Source organism: Coregonus lavaretus (genome assembly GCF_964263955.1).
Source record: "Coregonus lavaretus genome assembly, chromosome: 3".
In the NCBI taxonomy this organism is placed as follows: Eukaryota; Metazoa; Chordata; class Actinopteri; order Salmoniformes; family Salmonidae; genus Coregonus; species Coregonus lavaretus.
The window spans coordinates 12085694-12104252 of NC_139990.1; the positions used below are offsets into that span (position 1 = coordinate 12085694).

The following is an 18559-nucleotide window of genomic DNA, read 5'->3' on the forward strand; positions in this document are numbered from 1 at the left end:
AAATGGAAGTTAATTCTAAAGTGATACAAAGACAGACAGACACACACACACACACACACACACACACACTAATAGACCTAAAGCTTCCTGAGGAGGGCCCAGCACTGCATTAGCTACGGATGTGGGATTGATTGAGAGGCAGAAAGCCGGAGTGTGTTTGACTACTGGTGTCTGTGTATGGAGAATTAGTGTGTATTTGGGCCTCTGTGTGTGTGTGTGTACTTCCATTTAGGGGAAGAAATTGATCATGATGGATCCTCTTGGCCATTGGCATTGGGACAGTCCTGAATTATCTCTAAGTGAAAGTGCGCCAAGACCTAAGGGCTGAAACGTTTCAACACACTAAACAGGTCATAGTCTGGGAACATATTCCTTTTATTTTATTTTATTTTATTTCACCTTTATTTAACCAGGTAGGCTAGTTGAGAACAAGTTCTCATTTACAACTGCGACCTGGCCAAGATAAAGCAAAGCTGACCTCCAAGGCCTGGTTAAAATCACAGATTTGTGTTTGTGCTTGTAATCTTTTAAAGGGGAAATCTGGGATTGGAAAAACAACACCCCTGCCAATTGTTTTTGTTAACAGCTGAGGCCAGGATGGGGCTGGAGAATGGATGTACCAATCCCGGAATGCCTCTTTAGTAATATTCTCCGATTAGTGAGTATGTAAAGATGTCATGTCATGCTGTGGAGTGGAGAAAACGATGTAACTGACTGTGTGGTGTTATTATTGTCATCTCAGAACACTGACACTGTGCTACCCTGCCCCCTTGTGGCCCCAGCCTGATACTACCATTACTCCCCTGCTGGTAAATGCTTGGCCTCTGCTTCGATCCAGGCTTCCTCAGTTGAGTAATGAACAAGACTTGGAAGTATGGTAAGGTGAGCAGTTTGAGATGGGAATAAAGATATTATCTGAGAGATGATAATCAATAAATGAACAAATTAAACATTCAATAGTTCAAGTTTTATTAGTTGTATGTACAGGATACACATGGTATACACCGTCCAATGAAATGCTTACTTGCAGGTTCCTTCTCGACAATGCAACAACAATAAGAAATAATAATATGAACATAAAGTTAATAATATGGCCTCCATACCAGTCCTCATATCATATAGAACATTATTTTGATGAAAATATCCTTTATCCTGTTGTGCGGTACATTTGCAGAGCAGGCTCTGTAGAGAGGTCATGTTCAAGAGCATCAAATTCGCTTAATTATTGGTCAGTCATTATTTAGGATACAGGGTAATTGTAGATCAGTCAGTCAGCAGTCGCGGAACGCAATATAGTCGATCTCAAACATGACGGGAGACTGGACCAGTCTGCCTATGGAGGTTAGTTAGGCAACAGTGTGGGTAAAGGGTCAAATAAGAAAGAAAAACCCCAGTCAACTTTATACTAGTTCACCACAGAAAACAAGTGTTTCCTTTGGGATCAACTCTCCCTCCTCAAACATTGAAATGTTGCTCAACAGTTTCTTAGAATAATTTTTTTGGGGGATAAGCCTCTCCGTTCCCTTGCTTACTCTGTGAATATGACGTTTTAGCATACTGGTAGCAGCTTTGAACACTCATGTTCATTATTCTATATTTAAGAAAATAAACAATATTTGATATTTCTTTACAAAGATGATATACACAACAGTGCCTTCACTGGCTGTACAGGGGCATACTGATGAGAGGTGGATGTAGTACAGGTAATATGTATCATATATCAGCCTACACACTGAGTGTACATAACATTATGAACACATGCTCTTTCCACAACATAGACTGACCAGGTGAATCCAGGTGAAAGCTATGATCCCTTATTGATGTCACTTGTTAAATCCACTTCAATCAGTGTAGATGAAGGAGAGGAGACAGGTTAAAGAAGGATTTTTCAGCCTTGAGACAATTGAGACATGGATTGTGTATGTGTGCCATTCAGAGGGTGAATGGGCAAGAACAAATATTTAAGTGCCTTTCAACGGGGTATGGTAGTAGGTGCCAGGTGCACCGGTTTGTGTCAAGAACTGCAACGCTGCTGGGTTTTTCATGCTCAACAGTTTCCTGTGTGTATCAAGAATGGTCCACCACCCAAAGGACATCCAGCCAACTTGACACAACTGTGGGAAGCATTGGAGTCAACATGGGCCAGTGGCAGATTATGTCAGCATAGATCATTATCTAGCCATCCCATATCAACCTAGACCAATATGATTATCTAACCATCCCATATCAGCCTAGCCCTAGTATGTCCTCAGTGAGGAAAGTGTGTGTTCAAAGTCTGAACGTAACAATGGTCCTCCTTCTCCTCAGAGCCAATAAGTGATTCTTGTCACAACTCCTCCACGTCTCTCTCCTTCTCCCCCCTCCTTTACTGTCTCTTCTCCCCATCTCATCTGCCACTCTTTACTCAACCCTCAATCTTCTCCTCATTTCCCTTCCTTCTCATCCACACCACTCCTCTTCTCCTTCTCTCCCTCCATCCTGGCTAGGATGTGAAGAACGTTCTGATTGAAGTCGTCTGGCTGGTCAGCAAACACATAGTGACCTCCTCCCCTTATCACCTAGAGAGAAAGAGAGAGAGAGAGAGACACAGAGAGAGAGAGAGAGAGAGAGAGAGAGAGAGAGAGAGAGAGAGAGAGAGAGAGAGAGAGAGAGATTGAAGTGAGGGATAGAAAGACAGAAAAAGAGAAACACTTCACATCCAAAAACAACAACCGTACATTGCTGTGTGTGAATGACCAGTCTATTTCATAACGCATTCAGAAAACTTGGTACATGAATCATTAACTCACGATGATGTCCACATCTGGTCTGATTTTCCGGACAGTGTATCCCGAGTCGCTGTCGATACTGGATCGGGACCCGTAGATGATGGATATGGGAATGTCTGGTCGGATCTGACCAATACGATCTAACATCGGTCTCTTAGCCCAACCATATGGTACTGTCATGTTCCTAAACGCTGTTTCACCACTATGGACAGAGAATGGGTGTTAGTGTGTGTGTGTGCGCGTACATTTGTGTGTGTGTGTATGTGTGTGTGTACCTACCTGGGTGTCTGTGCGTTAAGATGGTAGATGTAGTCTGATACAGTGTTGTCATCGAACACTGAAGAGTACTTCTGTTTAAAATCTGACCTGATGGTCTGGATCAACATAGGACCTGAGAGAGAGAAGAAGAGGAGAAGGAGGAAGGAATGGATTGGGAGAGAGGATGGGGGGAGGAATGTGGGGAGGAATATATTATATTAACACCTTTGGTTTTGCAACATCTGGTAATTCTTTCAACTTGGGTTTGTGTGGGTGTTTGTGCGCATGCATGTAGTGTATGCGATGTGTGTGTAGTATACGTGCTTGCGGTGTGTGTGTGTGTGTGTGTGTGTGTGTGTATATCGTACCCAGTGGTCCGGCCAGTCTAAGTCCAGCCAGGGGGTTGAAGGGACTCATGACAGCCCCCATGGCTCTGATCCACACTGGGATTGACTTCTCCTGATCTAGGCTCTCTGGACGGGCCGGGAACCCCCAGGGCTCCACCAGGATCAACTGCTTTACCCTGTAAACACACACAGTGTGAACATGTGTATGAACACACACACACACTACCTCTCCTCGCTCTCCTCTCTCTCACCTGTGTGGGTGTATGAGTGTATAAGCAGCAGCCAGATATCCTCCCAGGTTGTGTCCCATTAGGACTATCTCCTCCAGGCCCATCCTGTCTCTCCACTCATCCAAGGCCCCTAGGAACTGCTCCTCTGCCCCCTGGGGGTCCACGCTGAATAGGGGCCGGCTGCTCTGTCCGAAACCCAGCAGATCCAGGGCATACACGGCTCCACTGCCACACAGAGAGTCCAGGTTCTGGGCCCACAGACCCACACCACCCCCAAACCCATGGAGCAGCACCAGGGGAGGATGGAGCTGGGGCTGGAGAGAGGGCTGGGGAGAAGAGGGATGGGGCTGGGGTGATAGAGAGGGATGGGGCTTGGGCTGAGGCTGAGGTGGGAGAGAGGGATGGGGCTTGGGCAGAGGCTGGGGTGGGAGAGAGGGATGGGGCTTGATGTGAGAGGTGAAGGCTAAGGTCCAGAGATAGTTGCCTTTGGATATCCGGACATGCTGCCTGGAGAATGGGGTCTTCACAGCTGAGAGAAGAGAGAGGGATGGAGGAGAAAGAGAGGGAACAGGGAGGGAGGGAGAGTGTGATAAGAGAGAAGATGAGATGTGCAAGTATGATAGTTAGGAGGGGATACACACACACACTCTTACACTTTAGCATTTTATCTTCTGCATCCTTCAGCTGAGAGAGGGAGGTGGGACACCAGGATGGAAGCCAACTGGAGATCCACCCAGACCTGCACACACACACACACGTAATGATCACGCTGATATTCTCCAAGAAAACTCAATAAGTGAACTTTGACCTCTAACTAGCTCTGACCAGCTATCACTGAGTCAGACTTCCAAAACAAGACAGCATTATAGAAAACTTCTACAATAATGTCCGCTGTCTACAGTAGTCTAGTTATTTAAATAGTACATGTTTTATTTAAATTAAACAAAGAAAAAACGACATTCAAACCAATGTGCACCAAGGTCTCCCTCTGGCTAAATAGTAAGATACTAATCTATTGGGTAATAATTTCAGTGTAATAAAAACAACTTCCATGATATCTCTCTTAAGTTTAGTTACAGGTTTGAAAAACATTCTGAATGTCACAAAGTTATGTGACTGGCTACTAGGATGACTGGTGGTTGTGTGTCTGTCTTCATAGTGATATCCAAGGTCAAATAATCTTATCTTCACTGAATTGTCATTCTGTAATAAATACTGTAACTACAGTCAAAGGTCCATGTGATGTAGCGGCACCAAGTTCACAGGAATGAATATTTTCCTTTGTCAAGGCATATCATTTAATAAAAAACAAAAAAACATACATCATCTAAAATATTTCAGTGAACTAAAGGGTTTAATGGAAGAGGCGCAATAGGTGTTTTAATTATAGTACTTCATCAAGTAATTAGGCATTTTAAAATATCGTTTACAACATGTTTACTTTGTAGACATACTGCGCAACGAAGTTGGCTAGCCTATCATTCCTTAAAGCGTATTCTGTAAATTATGGATTTGGAACTCTTTAGAATAGCGCACCATAATAACTTGGTTAAAAGTATCATATTCAAACCTAGGCCTACTCACCCTTGCTCGGCTGGTTGCAGCTCCTTCGACATCCTCCTCATAGTGAACTGTGATGATTATCTGTAATCCACGCAGAGAAACAAGATAGGAGTGGTGATTGGCAAGAGAGAGAGAGAGACTGCCTCACACACACACACACCTTTAGGCGCAATAGTAGCTAATAGATATGTTAGAGAAGGAATTGAAATATAATTCGACTCGACGCTGTTTTCTGTCATATCACCGAATTTGTAACTCGCTATGTTATTGGCTGAATTGCAGCAGGTTGCCTATAGATATATAGATCATGCAGTTGATTCCAGCTACAGCACCGGGTAGCCTTCCCTGAAGTAGGATTTCACAGAAGTTTGATTTTTCGGAGAAACTTGCCAACACTGCGCGCCACGCGAACAAGGGAAATCGAGCGGATACTCGTTTCCATGGGTGTTTGCTTTGTTTTAACAAATAGGTGAGAGTCCCATTTGAGACTGTTTTCAGATCATATACATTCTAATCCACTATAAAATACATATCTCTTGCCAGTGTATGCGAACAAGGGAGGGAAGCAGGAAGCATTGACTTCATTTTTCAGTAGTAGGGTACTAGGGGGTAACTAATTGCTGACACAAAAACGCAACTTCTGGAGAAAAAAATGTTATGTGGATGAAGGTCATGCTTAGGCGAATAAACTATAAAGGGAAATGAATGGCTACAGTTTACACTTTTGTAGTTATTGAATGAAATGTTGTTTTTAGAATAGGGGCAATTAGAAGTTTAAGGCATAGGGTTTTACACAAGTGTGTTAAAGTTCATTTAATCAGTTTATTAGGAAATTATTTAGTAAGTAATACTTAAAAGCTAAGTGTAGTTGTCTTATTTTAATTATTTAAATAAAATATGGGGGGGGGGGGTTCACATGTCACCCTTAATATCCTCACTATGAGGAGAGTCCCTATTTTTAACTCACCTGCACATACATTTTCTTTGTTCTTTGTTGTTCCTTTCCCATACAATCCATTATGTACAATTGCAGTAAATATTATTTGAATAATGTAAGATTTTAAATCCCAGCAGTCTTTAAAATGACATACAGGAGCAAAAGGTTTTAATAGTTGTTTTTAATTCATTAAGAAATATATTAATTGGAACATAATATTGGAATGGAATATAATGGCTCCTAACCAATTGTGCTATTTTGTGTGTTTTTTTCGCATTGTTTGGAACTTATTTTGTACGTAATGTTGACGCTACCGTCTCTTATGACTGAAAAGAGCTTCTGGATATCAGAACAGCGATTACTCACCAAAGACAAATATTTTTTATTTAATGAGTCTGACGTGAAGGATATAATGTTGCTCCCGGACAAGGGCCAAATCCCCGTCATTCGCATGAAGAAAAGAAGGAGATACAGGGGGCGGAGATCAGGGTGCCTTGTGAGAATTTGTCTGCGAGTGGGTAACCCGCCTCTACCATCCGTTCTATTGGCCAACGTGCAATCAATGGAGAATAAACTGGATGAGCTCCTTTGGAGACTATCCTACCAACGGGACATTCAAAACTGTAATATCTTGTGTTTCACGAGTCGTGGCTGAACGACGACACGGATAATATACAGTTGGCTGGGTTTTCCGTGCATCGGCAGGACAGAACAGCTACATCCCGTAAGACGAGGGGTGGGGGTGTGTGTCTATTTGACAATAACAGCTGGTACGTGATGTCTAATATTAAGGTAGTCTCAAGGTATTGCTCGCCTGAGGTAGAGTACCTCACGATAAGCTGTAGACCACACTATCTACCAAGAGAGTTTTCATCTATATTTTTTTGTGGCCGTCTATTTACCACCACAAACCGACGCTGGCACTAAGACCGCACTCAACGAGTTGTATAAGGCCATAAGCAAACAAGAAAATGCTCATCCAGAAGTGGTGCTCCTAGTGGCCGGGGACTTTAATGCAGGCAAACTTAAATCCGTTTTACCTAATTTCTACCAGCATGTCACATCTGCAGGGAAAAAAACTCTAGACCACCTTTACTCCACACACAGACACGTGTACAAAGCTCTCCCTCGCCCTCCATTTGGCAAATCTGACCATAATTATATCCTCCTGATTCCTGCTTACAAGCAAAAACTAAAGCAGGAAGTACCAGTGACTTGCTCAATACGGAAGTGGTCAGATGATGCGGATGCTACGCTACAGGACTGTTTTGCTAGCACAGACTGGAATATGTTCCGGGATTCATCCAGTGGCATTGAGGAGTATACCACCTCAGTCACCGACTTCATCAATAAGTGCATCGACAACGTTGTCTCCACAGTGACCGTACGTACATTTCCCATCCAGAAGCCATCGATTACAGGCAACATCCACACCAAGCTAAAGGCTAGAGCTGCCGCTTTCAAGGAGCGGGACACTAATCCGGATCCCGCTATGCCCTCAGACAAACCATCAAACAGGCAAAGCGTCAATACAGGACTAAGATTGAATCCTACTACACCGGCTCTGACGCTCGTCGGATGTGGCAGGTTTTGCAAACTATTACAGACTACAAAGGGAAAACCAGCCGCAAGCTTCCCAGTGACGCGAGCCTACCAGACGGGCTAAATGCCTTTTATGCTTGCTTCGAGGCAAGCAACACTGAAGCATGCATGAAAGCACCAGCTGTTTTGGACGACTGTGAGCAAGACCTTTAAACAGGTCAACATTCACAAGGTCGCGGGGCCAGACGAATTACCAGGATGTGTACTCAGAGCATGCGTGGACCAACTGGCAAGTGCATTCACTGACATTTTCAACCTCTCCCTGACCGAGTCTGTAATACCTACATCATGTTTCAAGCAGACCACCATAGTCCCTGTGCCCAAGAAAGCGAAGGTAACCTGCCTAAATGACTACCGCCCTGTAGCACTAACGTAGGTAGCCATGAAGTGCTTTGAAAGGTTGGTCATGGCTCACATCAATAATAATAATAATAATAATAATAAACATCAACACCATCATCCCGGAAACCCTAGACCCACTGCAATTTGCATACAGCCCCAACAGATCCACAGATGACGCAATCTCAAATGCACTCCACACTGCCCTTTCCGACCTGGACAAAAGGAACACCTATGTGAGAATGCTGTTCATTGACTACAGCTCAGCGTTCAACAACATAGTGCCCTCAAAGCTCATCACTAAGCTAAGGACCCTGGGACTAAACACCTCCCTCTGCACCTGGATCCTGGTCTTCTTGACGGGCCGCCCCCAGGTGGTAACGGTAGGCAACAACACATCTGCCACGCTGATCCTCAACACTGGGGTCCCTCAGGGGTTCGTGCTTAGTCCCCTCCTGTACTCCCTGTTCACCCACGACTGCATGGCCAAGCACGACTCTAACACCATCATTAAGTTTGCTGACGACACAACAGTGGTAGGCCTGATCACCGACAACGATGAGACAGCCTATAGGGAGGAGGTCAGATACCTGGCAGTGTGGTGCCAGGACAACAACCTCTCCCTCAACATGAGCAAGACAAATGAGATGATCGTGGACTACAGGAAAAGGAGGGCCGAACACACCCCCATTCACATCGACGGGGCTGTAGTGGAGCGGGTTGAGAGTTTCAAGTTCCTTTTGTCCACATCACCAACAAACTATCTTGGTCCAAACACACCAAGAAAGTTGTGAAGAGGGCACGACAACACATTTTCCCCCTCAGGAGACTGAAAAGATTTGGCATGGGTCCTCAGATCCTGAAAAAGTTATACAGCTGCACCATCAAGAGCATCCTGACCGGTTGCATCACCGCCTGGTATGGCAACTGCTCAGCATCCGACCGTAAGGCGCTACAGAGGGTAGTGCGTACGGCCCAGTACATCACTGGGGCCAAACTTCCTGCCATCCAGGACCTATATACTAGACGGTGTCAGAGGAAGGCCCAAAAAAAATTCAAACACTCCAGTCACCCAAGTCATAGACTGTTCTCTCTGCTACAGCACGGCAAGCGGTACCGGAGCACCAAGTCTAGGTCCAAAAGGCTCCTTAACAGCTTCTACCCCCAAGCCATAAGACTGCTGAACAATTAATCAAATGGCCACCCAGACTATTTGGATTGACACGCCCCAGTTTTTACACTGCTGCTATTCACCGTTTATTATCTATGCATAGTCACTTTACCCCTACCTAAATGTACAAATTACCTCGACTAACCTGTACCCCCGCACATTGACTCGGTACCGGTACCCCCTGTATGTAGCCTCATTATTGTTATTTTATTGTAACTTTTAAAAAAAGAAAAACTTAACTTTAGTTGATTTAGTAAATATTTTCTTAACTCTATTTTCTTAAAACTTAATTGTTGGTTAAGGGCTTGTAAGTAAGCATTTCACAGGTTGTATTCGGCGCATGTGACAAATAAAATCGTATTTGATTTGAACTAATAACATTAAAGAACATTGGAATATAACATTTAATAACAATAACTTAACTAATTAACTCAGTGTAACATTGATGTGGCAACTCTCTTATGCTCTGCCATTGCACAATTCTAATTTTGTACATAGGTCACAAATAAAGCTATCCATTTACATTTAGATTTAAGTAATTTAGCAGACGCTCTTATCCAGAGCGACTTACAAATTGGTGCATTCAACTTAGCATAGCCAGTGGGACAACCACCACTGGGGGAGGGGGGTGTAGAAGGATTACTGTTAGACTATTCCAGGTATTCCTTAAAGAGGTAGGGTTTCAAGTGTCTCCGGAAGGTGGTCAGTGACTCCGCTGTCCTGGCGTCGTGGGGGAGCTTGTTCCACCATTGGGGTGCCAGAGCAGCGAATAGCTTTGACTGAGCTGAGCGGGAACTGTGCTTCCGTAGAGGTAGGGGGCTAGCAGGCCAGAGGTGGATGAACGTAGTGCCCTCGTTTGGGTGTAGGGTCTGATCAGAGCCTGAAGGTAAGGAGGTGCCGTTCCCCTCACAGCTCCGTAGACAAGCACCATGGCTTTGTAGTAGATGGGAGCTTCAACTGGAAGCCAGTGGAGTGTGCGGAGGAGCGGGGTGACATGAGAGAACTTGGGAAGGTTGAACACCAGACAGGCTGCAGCGTTCTGTATAAGTTGTAGGGGTGAGCCATCCTCAGGAAAGGAACTTATCAAGGCGTCAAGCTCATTGATGACCTCTACAAGGGAACCTGGAGGGCGATAAATGACAAGGATGTTAAGCTTGAATGGGCTAGTGACTGTGACAGCATGGAATTCAAATGAGGAGATAGACAGATGGGTCAGGGGGAAAAGAGAGAATGTCCACTTGGGAGAGATGAGGATTCCTGTGCCACCGCCGCGCTGACCAGATGCTCTCGGGGTATGCGAGAACACATGATCAGACGAGGAAAGAGCAGTAGGAGTAGCAGTGTTTTCTGTGGTAATCCATGTTTCCGTCAGTGCCAAGAAGTCGAGAGACTGGAGGGTAGCATAGGCTGAGATGAACTCTGCCTTGTTGGCCGCAGAATGGCAGTTCCAGAGGCTGCCGGAGACAGATTAGAGCACAACTCATGAGCCCACCTCCTGCACTGCTCACACCTAATCCACTCTCCACCTGTGACAACAAAAAAGGGGAGAGATGCCAATTGAAAGCTCTCTCTTAAAAACATAGCTAGCTATCTTATCTTTTTTATGTATTTTACCTCAGACAATCTGGTAGTAAGGTTGCTAACTAGCACTCCTAGCAGCTTATGCTAACTAGCTAGCTGGCTAGCATTTACTGCTAGTGAAGTTGCTAGCTAACAAGTTAGCATAAACTAGCGCTAACTGGGCTAGTCAACTGGGGGGGGCGAGTTGCCCCCAACATACTCATCCAACATATTACTACTTTACTAAAAAATTGGCTACATTTTTCTGTATATTTAAAAAACAATTTTAGATCCAACTTCATTGGAATATATCTACAACTTTTTCAAAATTTCTAAAAATTAGATGGCAGCAGTGGCAGCCAGGGCAAGTGTTGGGGAAATAATTTGGTGACATCTTGTGGTCTTAATGTGAATTACGGGGGGGGGGGGGGGGGGGTAGTTACCCCCTAGTACCCTAATGGGGGGGGGGGGGGGGGTAGTTACCCCCTAGTACCCTAATGTGGACTCTGGGTCAGCCTTAGCCCTTGATCATGACTCTCAGTTCCATTACATTACACATAAAAGTCATTGGAGGAAGGCGTCTTCTGTAGGGGGGACTTTTGTTAAAAGCCGCAACGCTCGGCCTGAACATTAACACGCATCGCTTGCGGTATAGTTTTGGAAGCATACAGACTATCTGTCGTATTAGCGTGAAATAATTTACAAAAAAAAGGTGAAATTGATACACACCTTTTATAGGGTTAAGGTTTCCACACAGCCATATTTCCATGTTACAGCGCTTGTTTACGGAAAACAGATGGAACACCTTCCGAGTGGACTACCTGTGCTAATTAGCTATCTGCATCTCCAAACACCTGTGTGTAAATGAAGACAGACACCACAAACATGTTGTCACTGAGAGATACTGTCGGCTGCAACTGTGTGAAAACCAGTTAAAACAGTGTACAGTAAGTATGTATTTTGCTTTTGTGAAATTATTTTTATGTGATATGAAAGTAGAGGGATTTATGTTTCTAGAACCATACCGCAATTGAGAATCGATTCACGTTTAGATGGAGTATTTGGCTGTTTTGGCTTCCAGAGACAAAACAGCCAAAGGTCCTTGGACTAAGGAGTAGCGTTAGGCTCCTTTAGTCCGATATTGGGCTACTGTAGGTCAGCCTTAGTTGTGAAATGAAGGAGAGAGTCAGTGGAAGGTAGAACAGTGAGATAAACCTCTCATTACCGCACTTTACTATGGACTTTACATTTTCTTCTTAGAAATAAGAGTAGGCTAAAACAACAATTTTGTATCTGTTTTAAAAACACCTTTTATTGCTCTTGATTTAGTAAATATGTGACCTAGTTTAAATTCAAGTCATAGTACTGTTATTGCAACAGTTTAAAATGAAGCAGGATTATTGTGTCAACAATCTGACAGATAAACATAATATATATATATTACTATTCACAAACACCAAGAAAAAACAAAAAAATATTCCTGGTTTCACAGCACAGTGTGATGATAAACTCTCTATTGATTAAGTAAATTTAGTTTACAGTGTCTGTCAACTTCAGTCTGTTTACATATGTTTTATTCATGACTAAAATGTGAGCATCTGTGTTTATCTGTATTGTGTGTGTGTTCCTCCAGGACCCAGAGGTCTATTTTATCTGGCACAGGGACAATGAGGAGCCAACCCAAAGGCCAAACCCTGGGTAGAGGGGCTCAGTGAATGTTGAGTGGAATGTGTGCATTTTCCAGACAGTGTATCCCGAGTCACTGTCGATACTGGATCGGGACCCGTAGATGATGGATATGGGAATGTCTGGTCGGATCTGACCAATACGATCTAACATCGGTCTCTTAGCCCAACCATATGGTACTGTCATGTTCCTAAACGCTGTTTCACCACTATGGACAGAGAATGGGTGTTAGTGTGTGTGTGTGCACACGCATTTGTGTGTGTATGTGTATGTGTGTGTGTACCTACCTGGGTGTCTGTGCGTTAAGATGGTAGATGTAGTCTGATACAGTGTTGTCATCGAACACTGAAGAGTACTTCTGTTTAAAATCAGGATCAAGTGCTTTACCCTGTAAACACACACACACACACACACACACACACACACACACTACCTCTCCTCACTCTCCTCTCTCTCACCTGTGTGGGTGTGTGAGTGTATAAGCAGCAGCCAGATATCCTCTCAGGTTCTGTCCCAGCAGGACTATCTCCTCCAGGCCCACACCACCCCTAAACCCATGGAGCAGCACCAGGGGAGGACGGAGCTGGGGCTGAAGAGAGGGCTGGGGAGAAGAGGGATGGGGCTGGGGTTGTAGAGAGGTATGGGGCTGAGGCTGGGGTGGGAGAGAGGGATGGGGCTGAGGCTGGGGTGGGAGAGAGGGATGGGGCTGAGGCTGGGGTGGGAGAGAGTGATGAGACTGAGGCTGGGGCTGAGGCTGGGGTGGGATAGAGGGATGTGTCTTAATGTGAGAGGTGAAGGCTAAGTTCCAGAGATAGTTGCTGTTGTATATCTGGACATGCTGCCTGGAGAATGGGGTCTTCACAGCTGAGAGAAGAGAGAGGGACAGAGGGAACAGGGAGGGAGAGCGTGATAAGAGAGAAGATGAGATGTGCAAGTATGATAGTTAGGAGGGGATGCACACACACACTCTTACACTTGAGCATTTTGTCTTCTGCATCCTTCAGCTGAGAGAGGGAGGTGGGACACCAGGATGGAAGCCAACTGGAGCTCCACCTGGACCTGCACAAACACACACACATGTTCTCGAAGTAAACTCAATAAGTTAACTTTGACCTTTAGTTTTGTTTGTCAGACTACACAAACAAGATAGCCTTATAACAAACTCCTAAAATAATGTTGTTTTCAAAAGTCTCATGGAATGTAGGCCTACATTGAACACCACACATTGGCTGCTACTGTAGGCTTACTGATGGAACAGCTATTTCCATGTTAAAATGTTATAGGATGCATTTTTCTCCATTGTTTTTGATGGTAGGCCACTCTGGTAGGCCTACATTATGATCAAATAGCCACAGTACCCTACATGGCCAATGTTATAACTGTAACTTAAAGCGGGTACAGCCTCAGTGTTCACAGTAAACGCGTGCCAGAAGTTGCACAGAATTTTGTGCTCAGCAGACCTTAAATTTGCTCAGTGCCGAAAAAAAATAGAGGGAACATTTGTCCTCTGTCTACAGTAGTATAGCTATTTAAATAGTACATGTTTTATTTAAATTGAACAAAGAAAAAACTACATTCCAACCAATGTGCAACAAGGTCTCCCTCTGGCTAAATGGTAAGATAGGGTAGGCTACTAATCTATTGGGTGTAACATAATTTCAGTGTAACACATTTTTTTAAAAAGATTCCATGGTGTTATATTTCTCTTTAGTTTAATTACAGGTTGAAAAACATTCTGAATGTCACAAAGTTATGTGACTGGCTACTAGGATGACTGGTGGTTGTGTGTCTGTCTTCATAGTGATATCCAAGGTCAAATAATCTTATCTTCACTGAATTGTCATTCTGTAATAAATACTGTAACTACAGTCAAAGGTCCATGTGATGTAGCGGCACCAAGTTCACAGGAAGGAATATTTTCCTTTGTCAAGGCATATACAGTTGAAGTCGGAAGTTTACATGCACTTAGGTTGGAGTCATTAAAACCCGTTTTTCAACCACTCCACAAATTTCTTGTTAACAAACTGTAGGTTCGGCAAGTCGGTTAGGACATCTACTTTGTGCATGACACAAGTCATTTTTCCAAAAATTGTTTACAGACAGATTATTTCACTTATAATTCACTGTATCACAATTCCAGTGGGTCAGAAGTTTACATACACTAAGTTGACTGTGCCTTTAAACAGCTTGGAAAATTCCAGAAAATGATGTCATGGCTTTAGAAGCTTCTGATAGGCTAATTGACATCATTTGAGTCAATTGGAGGTGTACCTGTGGATGTATTTCAAGGCCTACCTTCAAACTCAGTGCCTCTTTGCTTGACATCATGGGAAAATCAAAAGAAATGAGCCAAGACCTCAGAAAAACAATTGTAGACCTCCACAAGTCTGGTTCATGCTCTACCCAAAATTACAACCAAATAATTGCAGCCTTACCGCAAAAGTGGAAGAGGAAAGTTGAAGGGGGAGAAAGTAAGGAACTTGTCTGTCGGTCTTGCATTAAAGAACATAATTGGTTAAGGAAAACTGTGATAAATAAAAAAGTATATCAGTTTCACTTAAGGACCAAAGGATTGACAGCCGTCCCATATAGATTGCAAAATAGTTGGGAAGAGATCTTTGACGTACCGATCCCATGGCATAGTGTTTATGAACTGACACGCAAAACGACACCGGATTCAAAAATTAGAATCTTTCAATTTAAATTATTATATAAAATTCACAGATTTTGCTGTGAAGAGACAGAATCATTAGATCATTTGTTTTGGTTCTGTCCATTTGTAGCTTGTTTTTGGACACAGGTCCAGGAATGGCTAAAGGATTGCAATATTTACCTGGAACTAACCTTGCAGATAGCATTACTGGGTGATCTGAAAAGTCATAGTCAATCAATCAATAATATAATAATACTTTTAGCAAATCACAATCTGTAGAAGCAATGAGAATAGAAAGGTTCAGAACTTTTGTAAAACATCACAGTACGGTTGAAATATATATGGCAAATAGAAATCCTATATGGATGGTGTTAAGAGATAGATGGGAGGTATTGAATAGAGTTGAAGGATGGGACTAATAACAAATAACAACAAATAATAACAAAGATAGCTAATAATGTAAGCATACTGTGTCCATAATAAGTATATAGGTTGTATGTTGGGAGCTTTTGGGAAAGAGCACAGTTAGAAAGATATGGCATTTAGAAGCAAACCGGATGGACATCATGAAAATTATCGGAGAGGTTGAGAGTAGAAGAAGTTCAGGAGCAAAAAAAAAAAATATATATATATATATATATATATATATATAGAATTATTGTAAAATTAACTCTGTCCATAAGGTGTAGATAGTAAGTATAGACCGGAAGTAGAGGCCTGGGCGTTGTTGTTCACTAATTTACTCCAAGTAGGGAAAGGATGGTGGGGTTGAAAAGTAATAAAGGGGAATATATATATAAAAAATTTAAAAAAACATGGGGGATTGGAAGTGATGCAGACAATTACATTGATAGAAGATACAATCTATCTGCAATATTAAGCTGATCCATTCCCCCCGAAAAAAATAAATAAATAAAAAGTCTGGTTCATCCTTGGGAGTAATTGCCAAACGCCTGAAGGTACCACGTTCATCTGTACAAACAATAGTATGCAAGTATAAACACCATGGGACCACGTGGCTGTCATACCGCTCAGGAAGGTGATGAGTTCTGTCTCCTAGAGATTAACGTACTTTGGTGCGAAAAGTGCAAATCAATCCCAGAACAACAGCAAAGGACCTTGTGAAGATGCTGGAGGAAACAGGTACAAAAGTATCTATATCCACAGTAAAACGAGTCCTATATCGACATAACCTGAAAGGCCGCTCAGCAAGGAAGAAGCCACTGCTCCAAAACCGCCATAAAAAAGCCAGACTATGGTGAAACAAAAATAGAACTGTTTGGCCATAATGACCATCGTTATGTTTGGAGGAAAAGGGGGGTCGGCTTGCAAGCCGAAGAACACCATCCCAATCGTGAAGCACGGGGGTGGCAGCATCATGCTGTGGGGGTGCTTTGCTGCAGGAGGGACTGGTGCACTTCACAAAATAGATGGCATCATGAGGAAGGAAAACTATGTGGATATATTGAAGCAACATCTAAAGATATCAGTCAGGAAGTTAAAGCTTGGTCGCAAATGGGTCTTCCAAATGGACAATGACAACAAAGTCAAGGTATTGGAGTGGCCAAGCTTTAAGTATAGAAAATGTGTGGGCAGAACTGAAAAAGCGTGTGCGAGCAAGGAGGCCTACAAACCTGACTCAGTTACACCAGCTCTGTCAGGAGGAATGGCAATTCATGTCGATACCTAGGTTTCCATCATTTTGTTGAAAGATTTTCAAGTAAATATTCTAATATTCTCCTTGCAAATATAAAGCACTTTGTCTAATAACTTTTAATTTACTGAATACCATTTTTGACACCCTACTTGATGATTTTGGCACAAAAAGTCTGCGATAAACAGCAAATGTGCACACTCTGGTCTTGGCATGTGCACTCTAGCCAACAGCTCGCAGATATAGCACAGAGGGTAGAGGCCTAAGCTTTATGATATGGATAAGAGCAAGAGCGTTTTCATTTGTCAATTGAATGCCAAGCACTGATCATCATGTCACCAGCATAAATGAGGAACCTCGATATTTATTGGAAATGAGCATCAAGCTCATCATCACTGTGCACTTTCACCACCCTATGAAGTTCACTATTTAATCTGTAGCCGAATAAACTATGCAGTGTGGATGCTTTTCCAAGTCGTACTTGGAGGACCACACAACAAAGCATCGCATGACTGCAAGTTTACTGCGACATTGTGGTTATTCTATCCCCAAAAAATGTGCATCAAAGCGTTTCCACTGCATTTGTAGCATGATCTATTTCACAGACATACATTTTTGGAAAGTTAACCGAAAATGTAACTGTTTTCATCAGGATTGTTTTTTTTTATCCGACATGTTTTTATCCGACATTTTACTCACATAAAAATGGCTGGATGGGAAACATTGTTTAAAAAATATTTTCTCTCATTCTGCAGTTTGTAAACTTTGAAACAAAACAAACTGTACAATTGGGTGCTTTCAAAAAATAACCTGAAGGCCTACTGCAGCACAGGTGAAAACATTTGCTTCGAAAGTGAATGTAACTGCACTGTCCGTCAGGAGCATATTAAGAACACATATTCATTACATGGGTTATTGTTAGATGAATACTGATTAACTTGGCGTCCTCCTGCGAGAGTTTGTCACATTATTAATGTACCTGTGCTGCTGCACAGGCATTTAGAAAAGTTTTGAATGCATGCATCTTTATGCCTATTATTGATATCTAGATTTAGTGAACATCACAACAATCATCACTTGATGAAAAGGTACAGAAACAGCAACCTCAGGGTCTCCAGTTTACAGTGTGGAATAGCAACCTCAGGGTCTCCAGTTTACAGTGTGGAATAGCAACCTCAGGGTCTCCAGTTTACAATGTGGAATAGCAACCTCAGGGTCTCCAGTTTACAATGTGGAATAGCAACCTCAGGGTCTCCAGTTTACAGTGTGGAATAGCAACCTCAGGGTCTCCAGTTTACAATGTGGAATAGCAACCTCAGGGTCTTCAGTTTACAATGTGGAATAGCAACCTCAGGGTCTCCAGTTTACAGTGTGGAATAGCAACCTCAGGGTCTCCAGTTTACAATGTGGAATAGCAACCTCAGGGTCTTCAGTTTACAGTGTGGAATAGCAACCTCAGGGTCTTCACTTTACAATGTGGAATAGCAACCTCAGGGTCTCCAGTTTACAGTGTGGAATAGCAACCTCAGGGTCTCCAGTTTACAGTGTGGAATAGCAACCTCAGGGTCTTCAGTTTACAGTGTGGAATAGCAACCTCAGGGTCTTCACTTTACAATGTGGAATAGCAACCTCAGGGTCTCCAGTTTACAATGTGGAATAGCAACCTCAGGGTCTCCAGTTTACAGTGTGGAATAGCAACCTCAGGGTCTTCAGTTTACAATGTGGAATAGCAACCTCAGGGTCTCCAGTTTACAGTGTGGAATAGCAACCTCAGGGTCTTCAGTTTACAAT

At 43.0% G+C, this 18559-nt stretch overlaps 2 protein-coding genes across 2 annotated transcripts; both read right to left on the bottom strand.

Annotated features, from left to right (window-relative positions):
* Nucleotides 1-2423: 2423 nt before the first annotated feature.
* On the bottom strand, nucleotides 2424-5228 carry LOC311122579 (1-acylglycerol-3-phosphate O-acyltransferase ABHD5-like; the record flags this gene model as incomplete). Its single annotated transcript, XM_084158081.1, has 7 exons — nucleotides 2424-2558; nucleotides 2790-2970; nucleotides 3048-3159; nucleotides 3395-3549; nucleotides 3625-4132; nucleotides 4257-4342; nucleotides 5188-5228. The coding sequence occupies 7 exons, from the start codon at nucleotides 5226-5228 to the stop codon at nucleotides 2424-2426; spliced, it is 1218 nt and encodes a 405-aa protein (XP_084014207.1).
* Nucleotides 5229-12419: 7191 nt separating this feature from the next.
* Nucleotides 12420-17767, bottom strand: LOC311122589 (1-acylglycerol-3-phosphate O-acyltransferase ABHD5-like; the record flags this gene model as incomplete). Its single annotated transcript, XM_084158082.1, is given in 6 exon segments — nucleotides 12420-12669; nucleotides 12749-12893; nucleotides 12896-12918; nucleotides 12920-13325; nucleotides 13435-13520; nucleotides 17748-17767. Coding segments are annotated over 6 exon segments (930 nt in total).
* Between the last annotated feature and the right edge of the window lie 792 nt (nucleotides 17768-18559).